Source organism: Piliocolobus tephrosceles, chromosome 2 (assembly GCF_002776525.5).
Source record: "Piliocolobus tephrosceles isolate RC106 chromosome 2, ASM277652v3, whole genome shotgun sequence".
Lineage (NCBI taxonomy): Eukaryota > Metazoa > Chordata > Mammalia > Primates > Cercopithecidae > Piliocolobus > Piliocolobus tephrosceles.
Window position 1 is genome coordinate 39,011,478 of NC_045435.1, and position 27,245 is coordinate 39,038,722.

The window sequence follows — 27,245 nt, forward strand, 5'->3', positions numbered from 1 at the left end:
ATTTTCAATCGTTATGCAAACCTTTTCCAAAGTAAATCTTAGTGGCACAAACAAATATATAAAAATTGAACTTTCTCTTATTGAAGCGGTGAGGTGGGGTACATTGTTACCTGTGGAGTCCTGCAAACAAAGCCTTCTCTTCCCTCCCTGACCCCATCCTAGGGCAGCCACTGAAAGGGATCCTGAGACTCTAGGGAGAATTTTTTTTTTTTTTTTTTTTTTTTTCAGATGGAGTCTCACTGTCACCCAGGCTGGAGTGCAGTGGCACTGTGTCAGCTCACTGCAACCTCCGCCTCCTGGGTTCAAGCAATTCTCCTGGCTTAGCCTCCTGAGTAGCTGGGATTACAGACACCTGCCATCACGCCAGGCTATTTTTTAAAAATATTTTTAGTAGAGACGGGGTTTCACCATGTTAGCCAGACTGGTCTCGAACTCCTGGCCTCAGGTGATCCGCCTGCCTCAGCCTCCCAAGATAATTTTTAGCAATGTAGGAAAATAATGATATAACGTTTTGTCTTAAAATCAGAATAAAAACCATCTACATAGAATATGTTAATTTTATGAAACACTCTCAAATCTGCACAGAGCCATAGAAAAATGCCTGGAAAAAGAACATATTAAAATGACGGTTGTCTCCTGGTTGGATTTTAGAGCATTTATATTTTCTTTTTAATATGCTTTTCTTTTTATTTTCCAAAATTTCTTTAATGAACATGTACCATGGTTATAATTAGGGGAAAACAAGAAGTTATTTATTTCCCTCCCAAAATTTACCCCAACATTCAGTTGGGACCAAAAAGCTCAAAGGCTTGTCCCTCTGGTGTTGTATCCTACATGATTAAAAATTGTAATATATATTAAAAAGTTATTATTAAGTCCATATACAGTGTTTCAGTTACTGTGATTATTATCAATATGATCATGGTTGAACCAAATGGCAAACAAGGATTACATTTCTCTTCCTTGTGCTCTTTTTGTTTTCCTTTCCTGGTGCTAATAATGATCTCATTTTTGGAGGGAAGGGGATGTAACAGGGATGGGACAAAGAAAGGGATTCTGGGCTGGCTGTTAAAGCTCTATTTCTTGACCTGGATGGTTGTTACAAGGGTGCTTGCCCTACATTCACTAAGCTATACTTGCTTTTTTATGAATTTCTGTACCTGTGTTTTATTTTACAAAAAAAAAAAAAAGCTCAAATTATGCAACAAGAATGAAAAAAGCCTCTTTTTATTTGCTTAGTTTTCTTTGAATGCAAATTTAAGTCTTTCTACAACCCACCCCCAGTAGTTTTATAAAATAAATCTTCATACAACTTTCCATACAAACCTGCCACATAACCTATCAGTTCCATTTTCTCCTGGATCCTGCTGGGTGCACGCCATCCTCCAATACCAATCTGAATTGGTTGCCCACTAGGACTGCTTCCTGGCTTCAGCCCCTCTTCACCCCATTCCTGTGTTAGGTCCCCTTTCTTCTGGATGCACATTTTCTTTATTTACTTCCTTGTTTTTAGTGAAACCAAGGCACATGTGAGATACATTCTTTGAGACTCTGCATGTCTAAATGTCTTTATTCTCATATGACTGACTCATAGTTCAGCTGGGTATAAAATTCACAACTGAACATCATTTTTACTCAAAAAAATTTTAAGTACAATTTTCATATTCTAGCTTCAAATTTTGTTAGTAAGAGATTTTACACCATTCATATCCCTTTTTTTTTTTTTTTTTTGGTCCGTTGTTGAAATGTTCTTTTCAAGCCTAGTGTTTTGAAGCCAGTATTTTGAAAAGTCATATGACTCAGGGGAGATCTTTTCCATCCATGATGCTAGGTACTGAGTGGGGCCTTTTATCTGGAGACCTCCTCCTTTGGTCCTAGTGAATTTTCCTGTACTCTTTCTTTGATATTTCTCCTCTGAGTTTTCTCATGAGCTGTTAGACCTCCTGGACTGATCCTCTTGTTTTCTTATGTTTTCCCTCTTTTCTTTTTTCCTTTTCTTCTGTGTTTTGTTTTTGTTTTTGTTTTTAGTAAGAGGCAAAAGATTTATTCATTCTGAAGAGAAACCAGAGCATCCCCTCTTATTTTCTATCTCTTTGTCTTTTGTTCAACTTTCTGGGAAATTTCTTGTCTCTGTAAGCCCTTTAGCTAATTTTTTTTTCTGTCATATTTTTTAATTTCTGTGAACCTAAGTATGTCCTTTAAAAATTACATCCTTTGTTTATTTCATATGATATCTTCACTTATTTCTGAAGAATGTGGTGTCTTTGAAGTGCTCTCTCTGTATTATCTGTTTTCACTGAGTTCCACTTTATCTGTTTGTTTTGGTGTCTCTTTCATGTTGGACCTTTGCCTCTGATGTCTGTGATCCTTATGTGCCCATTTGTACCACCCTCCTTGTGTGAGAGCACATTCTGAGATTCCTCACCTCTGGGGCCAGGGCTGGTTACCAAACAGCCTTTGCTTACTACGCCAGCTCATCTGCAAGCAGTGTGGATGCACTAAAAATTAACTGCAAGCTCTGTGTACAGGGTACTGTTTGTAAACAAGTGTACTTTACTGTAGGACATAGCCTGATGATCAGCTGGCTTATTTCAGAATTTGTAGGGTTAGTTCATTTCTTCAAAGGGTCATCTTCTAGTCTTTTGCCTGGGAAGGAGGAAGAAGAGGAGGGGGAGGAAAAGCCTGGCTGTCAGAGTCTTGGAGTTAGCTTAGGAAAGGCAATGGCTGAATCCCACTAACAACGAGTCTGTCCAGACAACCCCTTACCACACACCCACCTCTGGGCCTGGTGTCCCCAAGTCCAAGGTTTCTCTGGTTCAGTGTCTTAAGGGAACATACTTATTGCCCCCTGTGGAGACAGAGGAGTGGTGACAGACTGTAAGGGTGGAGAGTGAAGACAATTTGAAAGTCTACCTGAAGCTTACACACAGATATACAACCAATCCCTCTCTCTTCAGTCCCCACCTTAACCCCACCTTTCTCCTTCCTGGTTTCTCCAGTATCTGGTTCTTTCTGAAATCACTTGGATGCTTAGTATCTGGTTCTTTCTGAAATCACTTGGATGCTTAGTATCTGGTTCTTTCTGAAATCACTTGGATGCTTAAGTTTGGCCCACATCCACTCTACCGGATGCCTGGTTCCTCCATCTGCTTTCTGTCTTCATGGATCATGATTTGGGGTTACACATACATCCTAGATTTACCGAAAATAGTGACAGAACTTTTGTTTTTCATTCTGTTTTGGTGGTGATTCTGAGAGAAAGAGGGATAAATGTCTTTATACCACCATTTAAAATCCCTAAGTCTCTGCCTTGGTTTTTAGTATAACTGTGTTTATCTTTTTGGTTTTCTGTATCCTCTAAATTTTCTGCAGTGGACACATATGACTTTAATAAGAAAATTGACACATACTCAAAAAGTCGTTTATACACAAAAGGGTGCAAAAAAGCCTGGAGCACCCACTCCTGAATCTTCCTTACTCCTGCTGAGCCAGCTGGGAGTAACAAGAACCCCTTGCCCTTCACACCTCAGCTCCCTGACATGTCGGAGATCTCCACACCCTCCTTGTCAGGGAGCATATCCCGGGGTTCCTCATCTCTGGGCCAGGGCTGTTTACTTAATAGCCCTTACCATCTTTGTCAGCTCATCTGCGAGCAATGTGGATTCTTCATGCATTCTGAACAGTCATGCCTCCAAAGCCACGTTTTTGTAAAGAGAATTCAGTGTGTGTGTGCATGTTTGTGTGTGTGTGTTTTGACCTGGCACTCAAGGATTTGCATTCTGCTGATGCCACTGCAGTCAACAGTGGGTAGGCATTGCCTGGGAAGTCTCCATGACCGCCTCCTACAGACCTGCCTAATCCCTCCACTTGAACACACCATGAGGAACCCTTCTGAAGCAGGCACCCTGGGTCCTGGAACACTCTTTAAACTTCAATGACCCTCAGGTCCAAGGGGCTCTGAGACCCCAGGACCTAAAATGCCCTGCTGGCTGGGTGTGGTGACCCACGCCTATAATCCCAACACTTTGGGAGGCCAAGGAGGACAGACTGCTTGAATCCAGGAGTTCAAGACCACCCCGGGCAACATGGTGAAACCTCATCTCTCAAAAAAAAAAAAAAAAAAAAAAAAAAAGTCAAGCATGGTGGCACATGCCTGTAGTCCCAGCTACTCAGGAGGCTGAGGTAGGAGGATCGCTTCAGCCTGGGAGGCAGAGGTTACAGTAACCCGAGATCGCACCACTGTGCTCCAATCGGGGGGACAAAGCACGAATCTGTCTCAAAAATAAATATATAAAAATAAATAAATAAATAAAATGCCCTGCAGGCCCCCATGAGCTCAGGACACATGGGGCTAGGAGGAACCAATGAGGAATCCCAAAACTGCAAGTACTCACGTGCTTCCTGAGCTCTCGGATGGGGCTCCACCATGTTGATGACACTGCCATTCCAGTTGTCCCGGATAAACAGGAAAGATTTCAGGAATGTTCTTTCCTCCTCCTTCCAAGAACCTTTAAGCTTCAAGCACTCTTCTCTCCCTCCCCAAGAGCCTCTGCCTCCTCTACCACTAGGATGGCAGATTTTACAACCTGACCTACAATTAGATTCTGCTGGGAATCCTAGGAGAATTGATCCAGCCAATTAAGTCAGGAAATTGCTCTCTAAATTTAACATGTCCGTCAATCTCATCCAAAATGGCAGCATTGATTTGGTGGGCTGAGGCTTTGAGGTTATCTTTATTTAATACAGCAAAAACTATATTAGGCTTCTCCCACCTCACAGATTTGCCTGTTTCTCAATTTTGATTTTACTAAACTCAGCAGTATAAATATCTCACAAAATAATTCTCATCAACACTCTCCCTCTGGACTCACACCCTGGAGCTATTGCCTGGAAGAGATGTTAAAGGAGCAGGCAGAACTCTCTCGTGTTTTGTTGCCTTTGGTGTACCTTATGACCCCACTTGTGAATTTGCTTATCCCCAACATCTTTTCCAAAAAGGGTGTAGGGCAATGTATGTGTACACTGTATGTATATTTCTACTCCACAAATGGAAAGATATCATCTATTAAACATAAGGCTACTTGGGGCATTTCCTCCGCCTTGAGAGACCATCTGCCACCCTGGTGCATTGCTCAGATTGCCTAGACCATGCAAGAGGAGCCCACGCACAGATGCACAGAGACATTTGGAGACTGGATATCATCTTTAATTAATAATGCCACAGCCCAATGTCTTTTTTGTTGCTGTAGCAAATTGTAATTGTGATTGTGTGTGTGTGTGTGTGTATGTGTGTGTGTGTTCCTGAACAGATGAAGGGCCAGAAGAGACTCCCAAGCAGGTCTCAGCCAACAACTTTGTCGAGCAGCAACTGGAAGACAGTCTCCATAGAGGCACAGAGACCAGACTTCTGCCTCCTATGGCATTGAGCCTCTCTCCTAGGCCACCTTTCGTGCATTGAGGGCATGGCTGAGGCCTGTACCAGCCCAGATTAAAGGACTTCTAAGCATAGGCCAGCCTCCAGTTCCCAGTACTCACTGCCTCTGACCAGGGATGCCCTGGGTAGAGTACAGACTTCCAGGCAGAGGTGGACAACCTGCGCTGACCTTGGTCCCGTGTCACACTCGGGCAGCACCACAATGGCCCAGCCCTGGCAGAAAATCCAGAGCTACTGGAGCCACTTGATTGATTACTTTCAGAGATCATCAGGATGTAGCACAGGCCGTTTTTGGGGTCAGCTGGAGAAGGCCAGACTCAGCTTGTGGGGGCCACAGGAAGTTGTTTCCAACCCAAACCTAAAAGCCTGCCCTCTTGCCATCTCCATTCTTCAATTCCTCAAATGCCCAGTACGTCCACAGCCCAGGCATCGCAGCTTAGGGTCAGCGTGACAGTGGGTTGCAAGATAACCATGAGAGACCTGGGCTGAACTGGACCTGCAGCCATATGCCAGCCATATGCCAGCCTGAAGCCAGCCCTCTCCCCCATGGTCAATGCCAGCCAGAGCTCTCTGAAGCCGGATGGGACCACCCACAGGCAAGGCAGCAAGTTCTTGGCCTAGTGCAGAGCGAGAAAACCAAACTGGCTCCACTGTCCCATCTCCACCTGCTCTGTGCCTTAGGAAGGCAAGGAGCCCAAGTCCCCAGGACGGCGGTATCAGCTGTTGGGGAAGCACCGTTGTCCAGGTGAGGCCTCAGGCCGGAAGCTATGTTTGTTCAGGGGGCTTGGGTAGTAGGTAGTCGTGTACACATTGGTCTGCTGCAATGGGTAGAAGTTGGTTCTGTCATCAGGGATCAAGTTATTCTTGTTCAGGGTCTGTGGGAAGAAGAAGGAGCCAGAGAAAGGGGTGAGGGAGCATCCAGGGGAAGGGAACAAGTCAGGGCAAGGAGTCCAGAAGCCAGTCGAGAAAGCACACTCAGACTGAGGATCCAGTGCTCTGTTCACACCACCACTGCCCAGTTCCACCCAGCTGAGGGCCAGAACCCTTGCGCTCTTCACCCTGCCCTCCTACCCTGCCCTCTTCTTCTACAAGAAGGCTCCCACCTTGAACTCCATGGGTGTGTACTTTTCATTCTTCGGCGTGCCTCCACCCTTGTAGTGCAAGTGGTTGGGGGTGGCAGGATGGACCAGTGTGGACTCCTGGGACTGACGCTGGCAGTGCTGGCAAGACAGGTACACTGCCAGGGTCAGGAGCCCAGAGCCCAAGAAGCAGGAGACGCCCGTGGCCACCAGGTGGATGAGATTGAACCCTGAGGGAAGAGTGGCAGGTAGTAAGATAAGGGCCACTGTGAAGGGGATAGACTCCTGCCTGCCTCCCTGGGAGCGAGGCTCTGAGGCATCCTGGAAAGGGCTCTGAGGCTACAGCCAAAGGAAACGGGGAGGTTGGGGAGGCTGTCACTGGAGACCTCTTTCACAAGGCACCCTGTGGCTCAAGTCAGAGGTGGCAACCAGAGGGTCTAGAGTCAGACGACGGGATATAGACCGATCATGGCCTCCTAGCTGGGGGGCATGGAGGGAACTGCCCAGACCACCCTACACACCATCTCAAAGCAGTGGGGACCCCAACAAAGCTTGGCTGTCTGGAGCAGGATGTGGAAAGAGTCCAGACTTTGGAGTGGGGTGCTGGAGGGCTGGGAGGACCACAGCATGAGGTAGGGCTGGTTTCTTTTACCTGCACAGTCGGTGGCATCCTCCATGCTGGAAGCTGGCAGGATGACTGCAGGAAGACCAGTGGACAGGGTATCAGGGGCAGAGACGAGAGGAGGGGGGGACCCTGCAGGGTAGGGTCCCTGGGAGGATCCCTAGGTCAACGCCCAGCTGTACGACTGGGCGTGGAGCCTTCATTCCCCTCCCTCTCTCCCCAGACCCCACCTCTGAGAAGGGCTAGCCCATCCACTGGATGAGGAGGGCCCAAACCCAAATGTATGCATGGAGGCAAATATGGGAGTTCTCTTTCCGCATCTCCTTCCCACCTTTATGTTTCATCCTGTGCCCCCCGCTCCCCACCAGGACACAAGCTACAGAAGGAGAAGGAAGTTGGGAGTGCAGGCTGGGAAGGGTTGCTGTGCTGGTGCTGGCAGGGGGACCCACCAGGAATCTCGCTGTAGGGGCAGGGGCGGCTCTGGCTGCTGTTTCCAGCACAGGCGCTGGGCCCTGGGAGGAGCTCCTCACAGTGCCGGCTTCGGCTCTGGGCTCCGTCCTCAGTGCACGTACTCCACTCAGACCAGGGCGACCAGCCTTCTGGGGGGTGTGGGTAGGATAAGGTTAACTGCCCAGGGACCCCCTGGTGGGGATCAGAGGGCTCCATGGCATTTCTCAGCCCTGGTGGGATGTGCCTCGTACCTGGGCAGGCCTGTGTGGCACATAGTGCTTCCTCCGTGTGCAGCCCGAGACAGATGTCCTCACCTGGAGAGGGTGCAGGGCTGGTGCAGGAACGTGTGCGTTGATAGTGACCCCCACCACAGGAAGCTGAGCATGGAGACCATGAGGTCCAGCAGGACCACGCACCCCGAACTGCAAGTGGACAGGGTGTGTGAGGCGCTGTAGGGGCAGGCAGGGCCCAGGACGGTCTTCCACCCCATACCAGGCCAGGCCACTCTGCCCTGAGCCACAATGACCTCAACATCCACCTGATCCACCCGCCACCCAACAATCCACTGTCAGGGAGTGCCCCCACCCCATGCGGCAGGTGAGGGAAACGCCGGAAGCAGCAGAGACACCCGGAGGGAGACAGACCGACTCCACCTCCAATCAAACTTACCTGTCTAACTCATTAAGAAAAGTGGGAAAAAAAAAAAAAAAGGAACAGGGAGGATAAGTTGAGGCCCTACTCCACCGGAGTAGCCATTGCATCTATGGCCGGGGCAGAAATTTGCTCTGGGAGTCCCTAGCGCAGAGTTGTCAGGGAGAAGGAGTCACCTAGGCATGGGGGCTCCTGGGTAGGCCTGGGGCGGGGGAGGGGGACCTCCAGGATAACAGGGTTTCCCTGGGCCAAGGATTCCTTCCGTGCAGCGTTACCTGGGCAAGCCTGGGGGTTGCAGTCCTGGTACTCGGCAGCATCACCCACGCAGGGCAGGCCCCCGTTGCGGGGCTCCGGGTTAGTGCATGTTCTCTTACGGACGCGGAAGCCTAGCTCGCAGTCCCGGGAGCAGGACGACCACGGGCCCCAGGCGGCCCAGCCCCCGCTCATCGTGTGCGGGGAGGTGCTCCCGCTGCGCAGGAGGTCCTCCACCAGGGCTGCGGAGGGGCTAAGCCTCAGCGACTGGGCGCCCGGCCACCCCGACCCTGGCCCGGGCCTCCCGCCCCCGCCCTCACCGCGCCAGGGCTGGGAGGGAGGAAGGAGTGGGGCGCTGGGGGGGTACCGTCGGTGTCGCAGGCTCCGGAGCCGTTCGCGGGGCAGGTCCTCGTCTCGGTCCTTCTCCTGCCGAACTGCAGGCCGTGCGGGTCGGCCAGGGGCGCGCGGCAAGTGAAGCGGAACCGCTGTTCCTGCCGCGCCCCGCCCTGCGTTACGTTCACGGGCAGCCATGGCGTCCAGGGAGTATTGCGCCGCACTTCCGGGCAGCCCTCGGGGTTGCACGTCTTGAACTCCTGTGGGTGGCGAAGAGGTGACTTTAGAGCCCCGCGGCCTCCGGGCCCGCCCTCCCCTCGGCCCCAGTCCCCCACGCCGCGCCCCTGGCCCACGGCCCCGACCCTCACCACGCCGCAGCCCAGGCAGGAGTTGCCGTTCTCGCAGGCCCGACGCCGCGACTGCACGCCGCCTCCACAGTTACTGCTGCACTTGCTCCAGGAGCCCCAGGAAGCCCAGAAGATGGGCACCGGGCAAGGTGTGTTCTCGTTACAGAACCTGGGGTCGGGGGAGAGGCGTCAATCCAAGGAGGGGGACCCCCTTCCCTGACAAGAGATCCCTGGGAATGCAAGACCGGAAAGGACGAGAGTCCCCGGAATCACGAGGTGAATCTCGGCCGCTTTCTGGGGGGCCGGGAAAGTCTGGGACCTCAGAGCAAGCGTGTTCTCCCTCACCGCTCCTCCCGGCTCTTGCCCACGCAGATGCGGCCCCCGTGGCGTGGAGCAGGGTTGCTGCAACTTCGCTGGCGGACCTGGAAGCCGATGCCACAGGACGTGCTGCACAGCGCCCACGATGACCACGGGGTCCACGCCCCATTCCTGGCAGGGTGGGAGGAGACAGAGACAGATGCCCCTCTGAGCCCTAGCTTCGTAGATCTAGTCTATCCCTAGGCCAATGTATTTTCTATTGCTGTCAGAAAGAGCTGGACAGTGACATAGAAATATCTTCTAAACAGGTCATCTCAGGCAGACTCGCTCATCCATCCGTTCATTTATTCCTCCTTCAGACATGTATTGAGAGCCTTCTTCTATATATCAGGCTGTGCTCAGGACTAAGGACATAGAGATAGGACATGGCCCCTACTCACAGGGGACAAAAGGGCAGACTTTAGAGAAGAAGGTCTTAGTCCCCTTTCCAATCTGCAGACTCCCTTTCAGCCTTCCTGGCTGGTCACAATCCTTGCACTGAAACCCACACTCTGTCCCTGTACTACACTGCATATGCTTTGCTCCAGCCTCAGACACTGCACACTCATGCCTACTCTGACTCCAATTTTCAAATCTGGGCTCTACCACTTGCTGGCTGTGAAAACCTGGGCAAGTTACCAGAACTTTCTGTGCCTCATAGTACTCTTAATTTTAAAGTAAGGATAATGATTGTATTCCTACCCCCATGAGGTTGCTGTGAGGGCTACATTAATGATGTGTATGAAATAGTTGTTTTAAGAGTGTCCAAGGCTGGGTGTGGTGGCTCATGCCTATAATCCCAGAGCTTTGGGAGGCTGAGGTGGGAGGAAAACTTGAAGCCAGGAGTTCGAGACCAACCTAGACAATATAGTGAGGCTCCTGTTTCTACAAAATTTTTTTAAAAATTAGCTGGGTGTGATGTGGGCACCTGTAGTCTCAGCTAAGCAGGAGGTTGAGGCAGGAAATTACAGTGAGCCATGATCACACCACTTCACTCCAGCCAGGTCAACAGAGTGAGATGATGTCTCAAAAAAAAAAAAAAAAAAAAAAAAAGTGCCTAAAATTATGCCTTAGTTATTTTATGGAGTCGCCAGGCACCAGGCACTGTGAAAGCTCTGTATATACTTCATCTCATTTAACCCTCTCAACAACTCTTGGGTGGGTACTATAACCCTCACTGAGAAGCTCAGAGTGGGTAGGTGGCTGGACCATGGCCACACCTCCAGACAGTGGCAGTCCGGGATTGGCACCAGGTTTGCTTGACTTGCCACCATCCAGTGCTGTCCCTCATGTTTGGAATGAGACTTACTGAGGCTCACCTTTTTCTGGGAGTGACCTCCATGTCTGCCCAGCATTCCTCTTTGCATCAAGAGCCACCAAGAGACAGAAACTTATCTGTCATTAGCGTGGAAACTCCCTCAGGGCTCAGGTTTCCTGCCTCAGATGTTAGCCACCTGTCCAGTCCCCAGCACAGCCCTGAAGTGGTTTCTGTTCCTTAGTGCAAACACCTGAGTGAGGGGGCCCCATTTCTCTAGTTCTCCCCACCCTGGTCCAAGGCAGATACCATGCAAGCCCTGTCCTCACATACCTAGAGCAGTTGGCGATGTGGATAGCTGGCCCCAGGCAGTCAAGGCCCCCACAGCGGGGTCGAGGGGAGTCACAGGATCGGGCTCGACACAAGCAAGAGCCTGAGTTGTCCCCATCTAAGTGCTCACATGGTTGCCATGATGACCAAGGGCCAAAGCCCCCATCCCGTGTCACATTCCGCACCTGCAGACACGCGTGGGGGACAGTACCCCTATTACCCAAGGCAAGGGCAGGGAAGTCACAAGATCTCAGGGGATTGGGGGAATATTGGTGGGGAGTCATAGCCTGAATTGAAGGAGGGGTCTGAGATGGGAAGACAGAAAGGGATTCTCACAGGACAGGCGGTGATGTTCTGGGTCCAGAGGCTCATGTTGGAGCTGTCCTCGAGCGTGCTGCAACGTTGCTGCTTCCCGTCCCAGCCACAGTACGGGTCCCGGGCCCCCAGGCATGCCCTGCCAGACAGACGTCCTGGGACTCAAGCCCACTGGCTTCCCAGCCTCACCTGTATCTCAGGAACACAGCTGAACACTCCCCTCTGGGCATCACTTTCCATCCATTTGTCTTCCATGATAATAATGAAGTTCATTGAGCCTTTATTGTGTGTAAGGCATCATTTTAAGCACTTTATAAGCATGAATTAATTTAAATCCAGCACCCCAATGAAGTAGGGACTGTTACTATCCACATATTATCTGGGGGAAACCCAGTGACCTGACCCAGGACTCAAGCCCTCATCCTCCAGAGACTGCACATTTAAAAGAGACGGCACTGCTTTCCCCAAATATGGGTGCCCCATACTCCTCACCCACAGCCACAGGGGCAGATGTGGTTACCAGGAACCCAAAGAGGAAGTGCCTCCCTGACATATGCTATGATCATAGAGTCATAAAACATTATAGATGGAAAAAGCCTTACAGATGGTTTAATTCAGCCATTCTCAACCCTGGCTACACATTAGAATCACCTGAGGAGCTTTCAAAACATACCAATACCCGAGCCCACCCCAATCAACACTTTCTGGAGGCGAAGTAGTGTTTAAAAGCACCCTGGGTGATTCTAATGGGAGTCAGGCTGAGAACCACTGGGATCCCCTACACAGCCTTTTCATTGTACAAAGGCAAAGGGATAAGTATTTTCCTGAGATCACACAGATCAGAGGTGGTGGAGCTGGGTCCAGACCTAAGGTTTTGACCACGCTTCTCCCCTCATACTTCTGCTTCCCATGGTAGGTTGTGTCTGATTTCACACACTGAATATGAGCCCATCCCTCAAAACACAGCACAGGATCAGCAGACACCTGGATACTGTCCGTGGTCACCTGGAGCACCCACATGCTTGTGCTGCTTAGTGGCAGGAATCAGAGTCCAGTGCTTTAGCATCGTGAGAATGAGCTCAAGCTGTAGGAGGTCACATCCTAGTTCTCGGTTCCTCAACCCTGAGGGCTGGTCTCTCTACAGTGGCCCCAGAATGACACTGGTTCACACACTGCTGCATGCCCCAAATGCCTCCACTTCTCATAGTCCAGAGCTCCTTTCTTCCTTTTCTCCTTTTGATGTCTTGGTGTAATTTTTTAACAGAAAAATCTAACCTCCACTAGTAGGACTCCAAAGGGTAGAAAAAGTCTATGGCAATTATGGAATCAGGCTTTGCTATCCATTGCTAAGTACAGAGAGTATCCAATCCTGGTGCCAAAAGGAGGGTCCCTCCAACACTCAGCCCACTGCCAATCCTAGAGGATACCTCGATCCCTCTGGCTCCTGTCCCCAGCTTCCACCCCATTCTGAGCCAGTCTGCTGAAGAGGGTCTGGAGAGAGCACTAAGCAGGGACTCAGAAATTGGAGACTGGAAAACAGAAGAGGCTTTGGAGAAGGAGGTACTGGACTACAAAGAAGATGGAGCCTGGTGGGGAGTTTCACACCATTCTGTGAGTTTGCAGAGGGATCATCCCATTGGACAAAGGGAACAAAGATGCCTAGGGTTAAAGAGATATTCCAAAAACAAACAAACAAGAAAAGAGCTAAGAGTTGCCGCTTTTGGCTCCTCAGGGGTAGAATTTTTCTTGTCTCTTGAAGCTTCAGGGAGAGTCACCTGTCAGGTGAATTCTTAACTTTCAGTGAGTTCAGTAGATCCTGTCAGGCCCCAGAGAAAAATGAGGTTAATTATACAAAGAAGAGGAGGGGGCTTCTCCTTGTCACCAAAGGAGGGCAAAGAAGACAGTACTATCCGCTGCTCGGGGCCAACCCATGGCCTCATATAAGTGAGGCAATCATGGGAGTCCGGTGAGTACTCTCTGGCCCATCCAGGAATCCAGAATACTCAACTGTTGCTCAGGAATCTGTTTCCAGTTTATTCACTCAAGGACAATTTTGGTAAATTATACAAGATACAAGTGGTCATATTTTTGTCTGGGATCAATAGTTTGATTTGAGGGTGTTTTATCAGCAGAGTCCATCAAACTGGACATCATTGGACTGCATGCAACACATGTACACAAGTAGTCCCAGCAACCTTGGTTTTGAGACTCTGCTTGCTGGCTGACGTTGGGATCAAGAGGACTGCTAGCAAATTCAACCAATGAGAACTTAGTAAAGCCCACTCCTGAATTTATTTCCTTCAGCCCTCAAAAAGGGGTATCAACCTCTAGAGGCAGGGGATGTGCAATTTAGAAGTGACACAAATAAACTGGAAAAAAGAATTAGCCATAGCTAGTGACTAACAATAATAATAAACAATATTCTATCCATCAAAAAACTAATGTCTGCCAGCAGAGAAAATGGGTAAGGGCAGAAAACCTGAATCAGCCTATATAAGACAAATGCAGAAGATTCTGGAGAAGCGCAATTTGCCTCTTGCTCCTTCTTCCATCTAGAGCCTAACCAGTTTTACAGCAGGAGTTCCCAGTCTTGACTGCAAATTAGGATATCCTGGGCACCCTTTAAAAAGTGTAAGCAAACAAAACAAAAAGCCCACCCACCTGTAGTTTGGCTTTTTGGACTGGAATAGGCCCAGGCACTGGAATCTTCTAAATCCCCCCCCCCCCCCCGCCCCAGGTAACTCTGCTGAGTACCCATGGTCAAGAACTGCTGTGCCAGGGGCCACTTTTGTCAAGATTCCCAAGCCAAGGGATGAAGTGTCTTGTCTTTCCAAACCATGGCAGAATAGGAAAGAAGAAAAACATGGAGTAGATGCTGGCTCCAGCCTCCTTTCTCCAAGCCGTCTCACCCCTTCAGCTTCCCCTGCCCTCAATTAAGTCCCAGAGAAGAGGATACCAGATTCTCCATGGACACGCCTGCCCTGCACCTTCCCTGGCAGCCTGAGGGAATGCTTGAGACTTCTTGGGGGCAGTGCCCGAGCTCTCTTCTTGTGAATAAAAGGGATAACTGCCTCCTTGGCTCAAGTGGAACCACATTTGCTGCTTTTGGCCAAAGGCCACTTCAAAGCTTACAGAGCAGGGAACACTCTTAGGAAAAATGAAAGCTCCAAGGATAAGAGACTTAGAGTGTGTCTCTGACTGTAGAAATGGGTGGCAGTTTAGAGTTCTTTTCATAAAGGAGCCATCAGACCAATAATATATCACCATGTCTTTCTTTTTTTTTCCTTTTTTTACTGCAGTGTCTCAAGCAGACATTACAAAAAGGAACAGGTTCATTCCGTGGGCTCGCGGGACAGATGGATGGTGGAAGTTGCAGGCAGGCGAATTCCTGCACTGTAGTGCAATAGTCTCACAGTGGGAGCTGTCCAGGGTGGAAAAGGTATCTCTGGAGCTTGTGAGCAAAAAATGGCTGAGAGTGGGCCTTCCCTGCGTTCATGGGGCAGCCAGGGGAGATGTGTGAGTGAGTTGGGGGTAGAGGATCCGTCTCAAAGGCCGGGTGAAAGGCATGCTGGAAGGAGGAAAGGGGTGGTTCATGCATAAAACACCGGCTTTGCAGAGCCAGTCAGCAGTTTATTCCTCAGCCTCCTCCTCGTGGGAACACTGGTCTCTCTCTGGCCAGGCCAGGTCTTTGTGGTGCCCCATGGGGCTGAGATTCTCCTGAGTGAAAAGAGGCAGTTGGAGATAAGCCCCTTGATCCTGGGCAGAGGAGAGAGCCTGAAGAGGCCTCTGCTTACCCACCCTCATCTTCCTGCCAGTTTTGGAAGGCATGAGGGAAAAAGCATGAAATGTCTATCCTAGGACACAGTAAAACCTTGTGACAACACATCCCACAACAGTGCAAATTCTAATATATTGTGGCAATTGGCTCCCAGACTCCTGGAGTGCACAGCTTGGTGACTGTGTGTACTTGCTGTAGCCATTTTACTAATCTTCTGATAATGTGACCTTGCATTTCATACTTTTTGGATTCACCTATAGTTTTTTAGCAGGGTTTTCACTATACACATCAAGGGCTCCTATCTCAAAGTCAGGAAACCAAATAGGATGAAAGAACCAAACTCCAAACTGATCTCTTTCTGTCTTGCTCTAGGGCAGGAGTGCAACGGGCACACTATGCAACCTCCCCAGCCCCTCTCTGCAGAATGTGAGCACAGGCCTCCCTAGCACACCCCACTGGAGCTGAACATCCCAGCGCCTTTCCTTCCTCCCATCCACTACAGGCCCTGTTCCTTCAGATCTGGCTTAGAGTCATACTAGCCCACCTGGCATCCACTTGCTACACGACAATGCTGTTCACCACTGTCTGGTTGATCTTTTCACACAGCCCGTGACCGCACTCCACGGCTCTAGGACCACTCCAGTGCTCACAGCCACAGGATTCAAGTCAGAATCCTCCCTTGGCCTTCTCAGTTGGCCTCAATCTAGTTTCCAGTGCCATTCCCATGTTTCTCCTGCACCAAACTCCTCTCAAGCCAAACAATCAGTCAACTGAAGGATCAGTCATGTATGGAAGGCCACGTTGTACCTTGGGCTGGGTGGGACTCGCTGGTGAAGTATAAAAAATACTGGGCCACTGGGTTTGCCTTTAAGGATTTACAACCTCTCGGAGAACAAGCCATATGTGAAAACCTGTGATTCATTGCCAAGTTGTCCTGTCTATATTCAGCAAGACTCCAGAGGACCTAGGAGGCTGGAGGGCTCCTAAATGCATTTGGGGAGATGAAAAAGTAATAAAGATACCAGCTACCACCTGTGATTCACTGGACTGGGCACTTCATGAATACCAGTCCCAATCCTTACAACTCTGCCTGCGTTAAACATCATTTGTTCCATCAAATGTCTCCCTGTTTTCCTGATGAGAGAGGCAAAGCTCAAAAAGTTTCAGTTGTTCAAGATCATATAGTTAGTAGATGATGGAGCTGAGATGGAGCCCCAGGTGTGTCTGGAGTCCTTCCCGCCATACCCGACCATGACTCCCCACATGTCTGATATAGGCCGAGGTTCTTTTCCCATCCAGATATCTGGAGATCTGAGGGAAGTCAGTGTTTGGAGACTATTTCTCCTGCCTTTTCTCACACCAACAGTCTTACAAAGTGCCCAGAATATGGTAGGGCTTAGTAAGTGTGTGGTGTCTTGTTGATGGAGCCCTGTGTTGGGGCTGAAGGGAGCTGGAGTGTCTGCCCTGAGACCCCCCATTCCTTGGCTGCCTCATCAAAACCCACAGCTCCTCCTGGCCCCACGGGCCTCTGCCCAGCTCCTAGCACACCCCACTGGAGCTGAAGAACAGCCCTGTATCATGGATACCATTTGTCTTCCGAATCTTGAGGACAGATGGCATAGCCAGGACTCTCAGTTGCAAAGGCCACAGAAGCTCGCATGGCTGTGGTGATGCCAGCTTCTGAGTATCATGAAAATGAGGCGATGCAGCCTGGGAGAGCCTCGGGTGGTAGGAGTCTGGGCTACATTTCCATTTGGCTTTGGAATAGGCTTTGATTTCCCCCTTAAACACTGATGCCACAGTTGTCAAATCTGTGAGTCCACTTGAAGCGATGGTATGAAGAACCAAGTTCAGAAGCAGTGCGAAGCCAGGGCAACTCCTCCGCGTGGCGCCTCACCCCTGCCCCACCTACAGCAGCCCTTTTTACCTCTTCTAAGGAAGGAAGGAAGAGGAGCAAAAACCTGGGGCTGACTCATAGCACTATCTCCATCTGCCCCATATCCGGGCAGTAAGTGCTGTGGCTTCAAACATAAAGACCTCTCTGTACTGAAGGGACTGAGAATGAATCAAGTGGGCTAGCGATGGTTGACTGACCCTAGCTATGTGTTTGACAACAGAGATAAAAACAGCCACCCACCAAAATTCCCTAAGCACACACTTCCTCCAGGTCAGTACCTGCAGGAGATTATCTCAATTAACCCCCACAAAAACCCTGCAAGATGTTTTACGAGGAGAGAACCAAGGTTCAGAGAGGTGGAGTGACTCGTCCTAAGGCACACTAGTGGAGACTGCAGGGACCGACCCCAGGTCTCCCGGGTCCAAAGCCCCGCCTCTTAAGCCCCGCCTCCGCAGTGGGGGCCTCGGGAGTTGCCCCCGTCCCGGCTTACCCCTGGCTGCGGTAGGCGGCGCACCTCTCCAGTGGGACCCGCAGGACGCCGTCGCTCAGGCCCACGAAGAGCGCGCGGGCGCTGTGCAGGATGCGCAGGCTGCGCAGGGGCTCGCGGCGCCCAGGGGGCAGCACGTGCAGCTCCTCCAGGTAGCAGCCGCGGACGCTGCGGCTCGCCGTGGACAACGCCTTCAGGATGGTGCCCGACTCTGGGGGAGAGGGAGAGCCAGACCAAGGTGGCCTTGAAGGCCCCGGAAGCTTGCAGCCCTGCCCTAACCCTCAACCCACCCCCGACCTGCAGTCCAGGTTGGGCCGGGCCGGCTCACCGGTGCCAATGTAGAGTACATGGTAGAGCGTGTCTTTAGCCTGCACCAGGTCCACCACGAGGTGTGAGAAGCGCACGCTGTCCTGGGTGACACAGGGCTCGGGTGTCACCGGCTGCACAGCCTCGCTCATCAGGAAGAGGCGTTGCGCGTCCTGCAGGCTGCGCTCCGTCAGGTTCTCGTTGGGACCGGTCTCAGGCAGGGTGCCACACTGCCGCGGGGAGCCCGGTCACACGCGCCCGGCCACCGGGGCTGCAGCCATCCCCCGCCGGCTCCCTCCTCCTGGCAACCCAGGTGGCCGCAGCAGCGGACACTGATTCTCCAGCATCCCCCACCCCCAGCATCCCTGCTGGGCGTCCTGCACCCTTTCCAGGGTGGGATGCCTCTTCTTTGGGAACAAAGAACAGGAGGCTGGGGAGAAGGGGAAGGAGGATCCTGCCAGGTTTGGGGAAGAGGAGGGAGGAGAGCAAAGAGGACTGGACTATCTAAAAACGGATAATTTGAGTGTGGACGAGTGTCTGGTGATTTTTATGCTGTTGCTGCAGGTGCCCCCTCCTACCTTGGGCCAAGCCCTGCTGTCCCTCTCCTGTGTCCTTGCCAGCTCAAAGTCCTTATGATTTCTAAACCAAAGCTGGAAGCCAACCACTTTTTACTGAGCGTCTCCTACATTCCAGGCATATGAACCTTCGGACATTATCTGTGAGGTGTTATATCTTACGGTATTATCCCTAGTTCCAGATAAGGAAAAAGAGACTGAAGGAGGTTGGATGACTTTTTTGTCCAAGGTCACAAAGAGATAGGCTAGATCGGGATCAGGATGGTAGGACTGCAAAGCTTGAGGTCTTTCCCTGCTCCATTCCATGCCCTGGGTGGGAAGCTGGGCGAACATGAAAGTCAACCATCAGCAGCCTCCTCTGCCCCCTCGTTCTTTCCCCTTCTCCATTACAGGATGGGGGATGCTCACATTACCCACGGCTGGGCCCTAACCACTCCCTGACCACTTCTAGCACTGACCACTTCCAGGAATTAGTAGCCATATTGAACACACTGCGAGAAAGCTCTGGCTAACATCCCCCAATTCCAGCCAGACAGCTTGTGTAGTGCTTTCCTGGTCCTCTACACTGTGGAGAGCTGAGGTCCCACTTCCCTGCCTCCCTGGAGGTATGGACTCACATTTAGAGATGGCTCCGAGCATGCTTCCTCGCACTGCCCCTCACCCACTCTCCCTTTCTCCCTCACAGTCGTACAGGCTAATACCCTCAGGGAACCACTGTGGATCCCAGAGATGGGCACGGACTGGCAGGAACAGATCTGATGTCTGTCTGTGCTAAGCAGTTGGGAATCAGCTTGTGGCTGGTAATCTGGGGGGAAGGCAGTGTGTGAAGACAGGGAAACAGGAGGAGATTCTGTACCTGGAAATTGGGGATGGGGTTGGCGATGGGGAGCCAGGCAGCCCTGGGGTTCTCCTGGTAGCGAAATGGGCCATTGAAAGCCTGGGAGATAGCACTGAGGTTGAAGGCGCAGACAGCAGAAGCCGCAATGCTGTTTCTGAAAGGCAAGAAGTGGTGGGACAAGGCCCTCCGTGTAAGACCTGGCGCCCTCCTCGTATACCCCACAGCCAGCTGTCATGCCCAATTCCCAACGCTCTGTAAGCATCTCTGACGAGTCTGGTGTGCCACCGGGGGGTCTCAAAGGGAGGTGATGTGGTCCTCACTCTGTAAACCCCCTGGGAACGACCCACTGACAAGAAGCACTGGTGAATCCTTCTGTGCTACTGCCTCCCTCCCTCCCTTATCCAGCAGGAGGCTGAAATACAGTGACTTTCAAACATTGTAGTCCATGGCCCATGGTAAGAGATACATTTTGCCCTACAACTCAGTATAATATGTACACATCCATAAAGAAGTGTATGAACTTACCCTTACTAAATATGTTAAGACTCTGATATTTTATTCCATTCTATTCTGATTTAGTTATTTACAAAAGCTGGTTACCAAGCCACTGATTTATGCCATAGCCCGCCACACCCTGAGTTCAGATGACCCAGGAGACCCTTTCAGTCACAGAAGCATGTTTCCATGAATCTTACATGAACAGCTCACAGAGAGGAAACCACCATACCAAATGCCTCCAGTTCTATTCTTCACATTTAGTTCTTCTCCCAAATGTGTCCATTTCTCTCCACCTCTGCCTGGTTTCAGCTCCCCGTCTAGGCCCCTGAATGCTGCACTGTCTTCCTGGTGGTCTGCCCGCAGCCTGTCTAGTCTCCTAATCCATTCTCCACACGGCAGCCAGAGTGGTGAGCGTTTCAAAACGCACCTCTGAGCTGGTTGCTGGCCTGCTTCAAACCTGTCAATAATTTCTCCTTGCTCTTAGAATAAAGATTAAAGCAGTCTGCAATGTCCTTTGGGACCTACCCTCCCTGCCCTACCCCTTCACTCTCCTCTCCTGTCTTTCTTCTCCTCGCCCTTAAATGTCTTGCCACACTGATCACTGCTCAGCTCCTGAAATATTTCTTCCCACCTCAAACCTCTGCACATGTTACCTCAGGCTGGAATGCTCCTCTCCCTTAGTTTATTCCTATTCATCTTATAGATGTCACTTCCTACAGGAAACCTTCCCTGATCATCACTCCTCTATACTGTTAGAGGCTTTTCCACACACTGCCCTTTCCCTTTGTAGCATTTATCACGATTAAAATTTGTTGTTAATATCCATCACCCTGTTTAAGCTTTTAAAGGCAGAACCATGTCTGCTTTTGCTCCCTGATGCCCCACTCCTACCAGGACAAGCACCTGCATGGAGAAGGCATGCAATAAATACACTATTTAGAATTCACACTGATGGCGTCAGTTTTGATGCCTCTCCACCTACTCCCGACTCTCATCTCTGTCCACCCCTTACACTGTCCTTCCTATGGCTAGCCTGGCCCTCATCCAGTGCCTGCTATCTGGGGCCCAAAGTGAGCAAACACCACCCCACGACTCATAGGTTTCTGGTGTTCCTACAAAGAACATTGTGCAGCCAGTGACTTCCTTCGTCTCGGTGCCCATCCGTCATTGTCTATATCAGAGTGTCCAATCTTTTGGCTTTCCTGGACCACACTGGTAGAAGAATAGTCTTGGACCACACATAAAATACACTACACTAACCATTGCTGATGAGCCCAAAAAAAAAAAAAAAAAAATTGCCGTCTGGGCATGGTGGCTCATGCCTGTAATCCCAGCACTTTGGGAGGCCAAGGTGGGCGGATCACAAGGTCAGGAGATCGAGACCATCCCGGCTAACACAGTGAAACCCCATCTCTACTAAAAGTACAAAAAATTAGCCAGGCGTGGTGCCACACACCTGTAGTCCCGGCTACTCGGGAGGCTGAGAGGCAGGAGAATTGCTTGAACCCAGGAGGCAGAGATTGCAGTGAGCCGAGATCAAACCACTGCGCTCCAGCTTGGGTGACAGAGTGAGACTCCGTCTCAGAAAAAAAAAAAAAAAAAAAAGAAAGAAAAAGAAAAGAAAAAAAAAAGCCAAAAAAAAAAAAAGTCTTGTAATGTTTTCAGAAAGTTTACAAATTTGTGTTGGGCCTCATTCAAAGCTGTCCAGGGCCACATGCAGCCCAAAGGCCGTGGGCTGGACAAGATTGGTCTATGGGAGAGTCACCTGATTGGGGTAGCCTCTTACACAGAAGGAGGTGTCATGATCTGTGAGGGTTACTCCTCCTCACACCTAGAAAACAAAAGGGGCTGTCATTCCCAGCCTGGTTTTCCAGGACAGTCTAGATGGGAGGTGATGGCAGGGTTAACAGAAGACTGCTGGTTAGATTGAGCAGAATCCCATAGTCCTGAGGTTGGAAGGGATCTTAGGGAATCCCTGTTGAGCCTCCCTGAGGCTATTGCTGCCTGCTCCCCTCCCCCACATGGCTACATCCCCTCATCCAAGGCAGGCTTTTCCACCTTCATCACCAGCATGTTCCTCCTTCATGCAGCCTAAGCCAGATCCATTTGCTTTATTCATCTCTGGCTTAGGCTTGCGCTTCCCAGCAACCCAGAACACGTGCTTACCGCTCCAGAGGCAGTAAGTCACAAAATCCTCAGATGACCCCCGGCAGGAGTCACGAAAGTCCCCATTTTATAGATGAAGCCCACCAGGCCATGAGGCCAGGCCAGCTCCTGACATCAGAGGAAAGGGGCTGGCAGAGGACAGGACTCACACATTGGTTGTGAAAACTCCGTAGATGAGGTCCTGCTCCGGCAAGTGGAAGGCACTCTGCAGCTCGTTATAGTAGAAGGGGACCTCACCCGGGCGGGAGCAGTTGAGCCGGGCCTTCATGAATGTGGTCCACGTGTCCTCCAGCAGGAATCGGCCCCCCACGTCATTCTTGCACACACGGGCCACGCGAGAGTACACGGTGCGTCCACAGTCATGCTCCACTGCGTTCTCCCGCAGGAAGAAGTATGCAAACAGCCCAATATCATAGGCTGCCACGAAGTTTGGCTCTGGGTGGGCAGAAGAGGAACAAGGGGCAGGCAGGCCAGCGGGGAAGAAGAGGGCAGAGTCAGGAGGACTCAACCACTTCAGTTTTCCCAGATGGGCACCTGACACCCCTCTCCCTGCAAGCTTGGTGACCTGGGGACCCTAACTAACTCTCTTCCCACTTTCAATACCAAGTGAAGCTATAATATTAAACATGTGTTACCGCACACCTCTCACTGGCTGCCAGACACTATCCTAAGTACTTTATGCGGATTAATCCAGTCGATCAACAGATGAGGTAAATCCTATGATTATCCCCATATTATAGATACAACATTGTGGCACAGAGAGGTTAAGTACTTGCTCAAGGACACACAGTATTTAGGTTGGTTCAAAAGTAATTGCAATTTTCGCCATTACTTTTAATGGCAAAAACTGCTATTACTTTTGCGCCAACCTAATAGTTAGTGAGGAAGCAGGGCTTCAGCCCCAAGGGTTAGGAAACTCATATGGCCCTTTCCATAACCTCTCTCTCTTTCTTTCTTTTTTAAGAGGCTGGCTCTCACTCTTTCGCCCAGGCTGGAGTTCAGGGATGTGATCATAGCTCATTGCAGTCTCAAAACTCCTAGGCTCAGGGCATCCTATCACCTCAGTCTCCTGAGTAGGTAGAAATACAGGCATGCATCACCATGCCTGGCTGATTTATTTTTTATTTTTATTTTTAGAGACAGAGTCTTGCTATGTTGCCCAGGCTGGTCTCCAACTCCTGGCCTCAAGAGATGTTCCTGCCTCAGCCTCCCAAAGTATTGGGATTACAGGCATGAGCCACTATACCTGGCCCCATAATTTCTTCTTATCCATAACTTGTTTTCCTAAACAATTCCTAATTATCTCCCTCTCTCCTAATAGCCCTCCCTCCCTCTGTTCTGGGGACTCGGGACATCATCTGTGATTTCATCTGGGGCTCATCTCCAGCATGCTCTGGTCTACTCTGCCCTACTCTGGACCTCTTCCTTGATAAGGCGAGTGGGAGCGCTTGCAGAGGTTGGCAGGAAGGAGGATGGATGGGGGGCTCAGGGTGGGCTGGTGGGATCAGAACCAGGGGAGTCCCCGCCCCTGGCACTGGGGCCTCCTTACCATTGAGCCACTTGGAGTTATACTGGGCAGTGCGAAGCGGTGGCCGGCTGCCCAGGCTGCGGTAGATGGCAGGGTCCCGACCTGAGAAGTCGATGACCGTGGCCGCGTAGAGCTCCCCCTGGGAGGAGATGACAGCTGTGGAGTTGTGGCGTGGGTCGTAGGGGCAGCGGGCCACACCATTGATCTTCTCAATTGTCCTGCTGACGTTCCCCACCTGGGGACAATGGGGAGAAGGGGACACTTTTCCCTGAGGCCCTGGGGCTGCCTGTTCTTTCCATCTGAGTTTTGTTTCCTCCTGGGCCCCGGTCTCTCTGGGCCTCTCCCCTCCTCCAACGTCATCTCACTGCCCCGCTCACGGTCCCTCTGAGGGAGCAGCCCGCAGGGAGGGAGAGGTCCTCCCAGTAGCTCCATCTGCCTCCAGCCCCAGTCAGGACCCTCCGAGGTAAGGCTGACCAATAAAATACAGAAGGCCCAGTTCAATTTGAATTTCAGATGAACAGGGAATAAATTTTCAGGATAAGTCTATCCCAAACACTTCATGGGGCACATTTATGCTAAAATATCATTTATTGTTTATCTGAACTCCAAATCTAACTGGGTGTCCTTTTATGTTTCTGTTTTGGGTGTCTGTTTGTTTGCAAAATTTGGCAACCCGCCTTCAAGGCTATAGGTGCCGGGGCAGGAGAGCCCCCGGCATGGTGCCCCCTTCAGTCTGGTCCACCCTGAGCTGCCCACCTGTCTGCTGGTGCACACGGGGGAAAAGGCATTGGTCCCACACATGAACACCTTCCGGCCGGTGACGATCAGGACTCGCACGTAGTTCTGACACTCCTCCTGAGGCAGGAAGGAAAGGAGCAGACAGCATAGCTCTCCAGGTGTGATGCTGGGTATCTCACCCTCACACCACTGCGTCATGAATGCCAACAAGTCTTCTAAAACCCTTCCCTTGACCCCAGATCTACCTGTCCCGATGTCCCGGTCACATCTGTGGACGTCCCCTCCCACCAAGGTCATCTCTCCGCCTCACTGCTCACTCAGATGTTCAGGACCAACTGGCCACAGAGCTGTATCCCCACCTGCCCAAGGAGCCCCAGCTCATCCTGGCCAGGCCTCTCCAGCAGGGGACCTCATGTCCACACACTGCCGCTCCATCCCCACAACCACAGGCCTCCTTCCAGCTCCAGGTGGGGCCCCCGGACCGCTGAGACCACGTACCTCAGTCTTTCCTTTGCTTTGGCAGGAGCGGCGCGTGTCCTCACTGGAGGCCCACTCTGTGGCCTGGGGGAGGAACACAGGAACACAGACATCACATGGCTGTGTCATTCACTGCCACTCACCACCAGAGCAGGCAGCAGCCGGTGTTGGGAGTTGACAGGAAGCTGTGAAGGAGGGATAGTCTGCAGGGTGAGGGCTCCTCTCACTACATCCACATGGGTCTGGGAGGGCTGCCCAGTCTCCTTACCCAGAGGCCTTTCACGGGTGGGCACCCTCAGTCCAACACCCACACTGCCTGCTTGGGTCAGAGGAGGCCTGGAGGAACAGCTTCTGAATCTTTCATCATCCCCACGCAGCTCTGCCCTCGGAGTCAGCCAGGGGGCTGGTAGTGGCCGAAGGACCTTCAATCCCACCCCAGGCCCTGAGTGGGAAATGCGCCTATTCTGTGCCAGATGGCCCTCAACTGAGCGGCAGGCAGGCAGGGAGAAAAGATTTGGCAAACCCTGAATGTAGGAGATTTAATTTTCTAATGATAACTCTGGGCTTTTTTCTTAACAGATGGGGAAAACCAAGGTTCTGTGTGACCTAAGCAAGTCACACAGAACCTCGTGTAGAGCAGGGACTGGAACCCACATTTCTGACTCCAAAGGCTATGTGTGTTCCCATAGTCTTAAGGGCTAGCACTTTCCCTGTCCTAATTGCTGTCCTTCCTCCCACCCCTGCTGTCTGCACTTTCCTTCCAGCTTCCCTGGTAGCATCACTCATGCTCTGCCGTGGGGTAATGTGTTTGGGGACACAGCTTTCATGCGGGGACCTGCAGGACAGTGCCATGTTCTCACATGCCCATGGCATTAGGAGAGGGCTGTCCCCAACCCAGGATCCCTTCTTCTCCTTCATCTATTCTGCCTCTACTCTCTCTGAACAGCAGCTGGACAGAGGTGTGATGCCCTCCACGTCCAGGCAATGTCAACAACCCTGGTGTGGTTCATTATATATTTCTGGGTCACATGTATAAACATGAACTGCCTACCTGTCCTGGGAGAGGGAACCCAGAGCAAGCAGCTCTGTCATCCAAATGGGGAGGGAAAAAAGAGCCCACCTCCTTTTAACTTCTAACAAAGCTGTTTCTAGCCATGAGGTCACTGCCTGCAGAGCTCCAGAGGCCGCAGTGTGGGAGGGGAGGCAGGGGGCCGGGAGAGAGAGTAGCAGGCCTCTCTATGCTTTCTAGCCCACAGCCAACCTGCACTGGTGATGGCTGCTTTGTAAGGCAGAGGGAGGCTGACTCCTGCACACCCTGGATTCAGGAGCTGAGTGACGAGTTTGGAGCCTAGGCTTCTGTGTCTCCCAGACCTTGGAGAAGAGCGAAGGACCCTGAGTCTGGCCACAGAGCCACGGTGTTCATCTGGACAGAAACAACTGAGCACTGTCATACTCAGGACCCATCAACTCCCAGGCTGAGCCTGATATGAGAGAAGAGAGGGACATAAATAAGAAATCTCGGGGCTTCTGGGGCTAGAAAAGAGCAATGAGCCACAAACATTGCAGTCGTGCAAGCTAAAAGCCCCGGACGGTGGGTGGCTTTGGGAAGACTGCATGAGCAAAGGGTCCTCAAGTCTCTGAGCAGAGGTCAGCCTTGATCCCATTGAAGGGGGGCTGTACCATAAAAGGAATTAAAGTTACGCTGGACTCAACAATGGGACAGGCACTGTGCCAGGACTTGACACACTTTTTCTCTTTGATCCTCACAGATAACAGTGAAACACGTAGCCTTTTGCTCGTTTTACAGGGAAGAAAACTAAAGTCCAGAGAGCCGGAGCAATTTGCCCACGGTCACACAGCTAGTAAACGAGAAACAAGATGCGAATCCAGACAACTGACACCAGAACGAAGCTCTTTCTGCTATATCCTGCAGCCTCTCATGGTGAATAGATTTCTCTAACCAAAAGTTAGACCACATGCCCCAAAAAGAGTACATGTGTTTATAGAGAGAACAGCACAGAATGGCTTTTTTGAAACCATTTATTTATTTTTAATTCATTTCAAAAATTATTTTTATCAAATTAATGATGCACAGAGTTTAAAAAGTTAAACAGTATTAAAATGTATTCATTAAAACCCTGGTGATCCACTCCTCCCATACCCCACCCCTTTTCCCAAGGACAACCACCTTCACTTGTTTCTCTGTTTTTTTAAATCCATTTCTAAAAAAGATGTATCAATCTCAGGCTTCATCTTTTGAATTCCTGTTACGGAGGTGAAGATTTTTCCCACTTACCCACCACCATTCTTCCCAACACCAAAGCACACATAACATTTCCCATCTCCCCATCCTCCCATTATAATGACAGTTTTAATTAAAATCAACACTGGTATTTACAGCCAGTACCCCAGATTTCACTGAATGTATGGCACCATCAATTTGTAATATGAACCACTGAGAAAGAAAATTGCTGCCAATCAAATGTTCTTATTATTAAAATTTTAACGTAAACATATTGAAAGTGCTCTTAT

At 50.7% G+C, this 27,245-nt stretch overlaps 1 protein-coding gene across 3 annotated transcripts in view; it reads right to left on the bottom strand.

Annotated features, from left to right (window-relative positions):
- Window positions 1–5,184: 5,184 nt before the first annotated feature.
- Window positions 5,185–27,245, bottom strand: part of SEMA5B (semaphorin 5B) — a 120,647-nt gene continuing 98,586 nt past the window's right edge. Inside the window, exons 6-23 of one of the 3 annotated variants that reach the window (XR_002732115.2) lie at window positions 24,735–24,797; window positions 24,255–24,353; window positions 23,520–23,733; window positions 22,120–22,405; window positions 19,325–19,460; window positions 17,916–18,123; window positions 17,591–17,798; window positions 11,447–11,564; window positions 11,114–11,295; window positions 9,514–9,657; window positions 9,193–9,337; window positions 8,856–9,081; window positions 8,512–8,730; window positions 7,837–8,007; window positions 7,585–7,731; window positions 7,035–7,210; window positions 6,538–6,743; window positions 5,185–6,309 (exon numbers count right to left, since the gene is read on the bottom strand). Coding sequence is in view for 2 of the 3 variants with exons in the window: in XM_023214790.2 (XP_023070558.2) it covers window positions 6,151–6,309; window positions 6,538–6,743; window positions 7,166–7,210; window positions 7,585–7,734; window positions 7,837–8,007; window positions 8,512–8,730; window positions 8,856–9,337; window positions 9,514–9,657; window positions 11,114–11,295; window positions 11,447–11,564; window positions 17,591–17,798; window positions 17,916–18,123; window positions 19,325–19,460; window positions 22,120–22,405; window positions 23,520–23,733; window positions 24,255–24,353; window positions 24,735–24,797 (3,090 nt within the window). In the remaining variant the exon portion in view is untranslated. Of the gene's footprint in view, window positions 6,310–6,537; window positions 6,744–7,034; window positions 7,211–7,584; window positions 7,735–7,836; window positions 8,008–8,511; window positions 8,731–8,855; window positions 9,338–9,513; window positions 9,658–11,113; window positions 11,296–11,446; window positions 11,565–17,590; window positions 17,799–17,915; window positions 18,124–19,324; window positions 19,461–22,119; window positions 22,406–23,519; window positions 23,734–24,254; window positions 24,354–24,734; window positions 24,798–27,245 lie in introns of all 3 variants that reach the window. The other 2 variants (XM_023214794.2, XM_023214790.2) reach the window with 2 other exon arrangements.